General features: G+C 64.6%; 1 protein-coding gene across 1 annotated transcript in view; it reads left to right on the top strand.

Moving 5' to 3' along the window:
* HNRNPUL1 (heterogeneous nuclear ribonucleoprotein U like 1) overlaps positions 1-2,797 on the top strand; it is a 13,470-nt gene that overhangs the window by 4,722 nt on the left and 5,951 nt on the right. The window contains exons 5-12 of the mRNA XM_015616283.3: positions 7-69; positions 279-352; positions 444-583; positions 906-1,005; positions 1,244-1,356; positions 1,701-1,967; positions 2,259-2,381; positions 2,700-2,795. Coding sequence (XP_015471769.1) covers positions 7-69; positions 279-352; positions 444-583; positions 906-1,005; positions 1,244-1,356; positions 1,701-1,967; positions 2,259-2,381; positions 2,700-2,795 — 976 coding nt within the window. The remainder of the gene's footprint in view (positions 1-6; positions 70-278; positions 353-443; positions 584-905; positions 1,006-1,243; positions 1,357-1,700; positions 1,968-2,258; positions 2,382-2,699; positions 2,796-2,797) is intronic.

Consider the following 2,797-nt stretch of genomic DNA (forward strand, 5'->3'; position numbering starts at 1 on the left):
CCCCCCGAGCCGGAAGCGTCCGTTCGAGGATCGGGGCAGGGGCTACTACGAGCACCGCGAGGAGAAAAGGTGAGGAGAGACCCCCCCCAAATTTATCCCCCCAAATTTACCCCCCCCAGACTCCATGGGGGGCCTGGACCCCCCTGATTCAGCATCGAGACCCCCCCAGATTTGGGGTCAGGACCCCCCCAGTTTGGGGTTAGGACCAGGAATTTTGGTTCCTGGGCCCAGAATCAGGTCCTTGCCCTCCAAATCCGTGTCCCCATCCCTGTCCCCAGGGGCCGCTCCCCGCAGCCGCCGGCCGAGGAGGAGGAGGAGGATTTCGACGACTCCCTGGTGGCCGTGGACACCTGTGAGTGTCCCTGAGATGTCCCCTGGTGTCCCCCGCTGTCCCCCCTGGTGTCCCCCCGCTGTCCCCCCGGTGACCCGCGCTGTCCCCACAGATAACTGTGACCTGCACTTCAAGGTGGCGCGGGACAGGTACGGGGGGCACCCGCTGACCATCGAGGGCTTCGCCTACCTGTGGTCAGGGGCCAGGGCCACCTACGGTGTGCGGCAGGGCCGCGTCTGCTTCGAGATGAAGGTGAGGGGACACCCCGGGGACACCCCGGGATCAGGGACTGGGGACATCCTGGGGACACCCTGGGATCAGGGACTGGGGACACCCTGGGATCAGGGACTGGGGACATCCTGGGATTTGGGACTTGGGACAGGGGTTGGGGACAGGGACAGGGGTTGGGGACAGGGACAGGGGTTAGGGACAGGGACAGAGGGACATGGGGACAGGGACAGGTCCCAGTGGTGATGCTGGAGCCCAGTGCTAGGTGACAGTGACAGGGCCCAGTGACAGGAGCCAGATGTCCCAGTGTCCCCAGATGTCCCCAGTGTCCCCTCTGTCCCCTCAGGTGATGGAGGAGATCTCGGTGCAGCACCTGCCATCCTCAGAGCCCGACCCCCACGTGGTGAGAGTGGGCTGGTCCCTGGACTCGTGCAGCACCCAGCTGGGTGAGTGTCCCCCAGTGTCCCCAAATGTCCCCACTGTCTCCTTCCCCCTGGAATTTTGGGATTTGTGAAGGGAATTTCTTTGCATCTGGGGCTCCCCCGAAGGAATTCCAGGCTCTGCACCAGGAATTTTTGTCCCAAACGGGAATTTTGGGATCCCTGTGGGGAGCAGGTTGGGAATTCCGTTCTCCCCGCGGAGAATTTTCCATCCTTTTCCCGAATTCCCGGTTTTTCCCCCCAGGGGAGGAGCCCTTCTCCTACGGCTACGGCGGCACCGGCCGCAAGTCCACCGACGCCAAATTCCAGAGCTACGGAGAGACCTTCGGAGAGAGTGACGTCATCGCCTGCCTGGCGGTGAGGGACACACCTGGGGACACCTGGAGACACCTGGGAGGGGTCACAGGCACACCTGGGGACAGCAACTGGGCGGCTGGAGAGTGACCAGTGACCTCAGAGTGACCGCAGGGTGACCAGGGCAGTGACTGCCTCCTGGGCTGGGGACCCTGAGGTCACTCCCAGAGGAGATTTTGGGATTCTGGGATTTGGAGAGTTTGGGATTTTTGTGCTTTTACTCCTCTGAGATTTTGGGATTTTGCTGTTTCTGCTCCCACAACTCAGCTGGCTCCGTCTTTCTGCCCATTTCTGATACTTTTTCACCATTTTCCCCCGCTTTCCCCCCGTTCCCCCGGTGCTTGCAGGATTTCGAGGCGGGCGAGGAGGTGGAGCTGTCGTTCCTCAAGAACGGGCGCTGGCAGGGCGTGGCGTTCCGCGTGCGCAAGGACGCGCTGGCCGGCCGGCCGCTCTTCCCGCACGTGCTGGTCAAGAACTGCGCCGTGGAGTTCAACTTCGGCCAGCGGCCAGAGCCCCTGCGGCCACTGCCCCCCGGCTTCACCCTCATCCAGCACCTGCCCCTCGGACAGCGCCTGCGCGGCACCCGCGGGCCCAGCAGCAAGGCCGAGTGCGAGGTGGGGACACCCTGGGGACATTGGGGACACCCTGGGGACACCCTGGGGACACCCTGGGGACATTGGGGACACCCTGGGGACATCATGGGGATGTGATGCTGGGGGTGTCCCATCCCCGAGGCAACCCTGGAATGTCCCTGGGATGTCCCCAAGGTGTCCCCAGACCCTGCTGGGCTGGGACACAGGGACACTGGGGTGGCTCTGAGGGTGTCCCATGTCCAAGGTGACCCTGGGATGTCATTGTCACCTGTGTCCCCCTGTCCCCCCACTGTGTCCCCGCTGTGTCCCCAGATGCTGATGATGGTGGGGCTCCCGGCGGCGGGGAAGACAACGTGGGCGGTGAAACACGCGGCCGCCAACCCCGGCAAGAAGTACAACATCCTGGGGACAAACGCCATCATGGACAAGATGAGGGTATGGGGACATCATGGGGACACTGGGGACATCCTGGGGACACGGGGTGACCCAGGGCACACTGGGGACATAGGGTGACACAGGGACACAGCTGTGAGTGGGTGCCCCAGGTGCCCAGGTGTGTGCCCAGGTGCCTGGGTGTGTGCCCAGGAGGGTCCCCAGGTCCCCAGGAGGGTCCCCAGGTCCCCAGGAGGGTCCCCAGGAGGTTCCCCAGGTGCCCAGGAGGGTCCCCAGGAGGATCCCCAGGTGCCCAGGTGTGTCCCCAGGTGCCCAGGTGTGTGCCCAGGTGCCGCACCGCAGCCGTGGTGCCGCCCGCAGGTGATGGGGCTGCGGCGGCAGCGGAACTACGCGGGGCGCTGGGACGTGCTGATCCAGCAGGCGACGCAGTGCCTGAACCGCCTGATCCAGATCGCCGC

This window comes from Parus major, unplaced genomic scaffold (genome assembly GCF_001522545.3).
Source record: "Parus major isolate Abel unplaced genomic scaffold, Parus_major1.1 Scaffold401, whole genome shotgun sequence".
Taxonomy (NCBI): Eukaryota; Metazoa; Chordata; class Aves; order Passeriformes; family Paridae; genus Parus; species Parus major.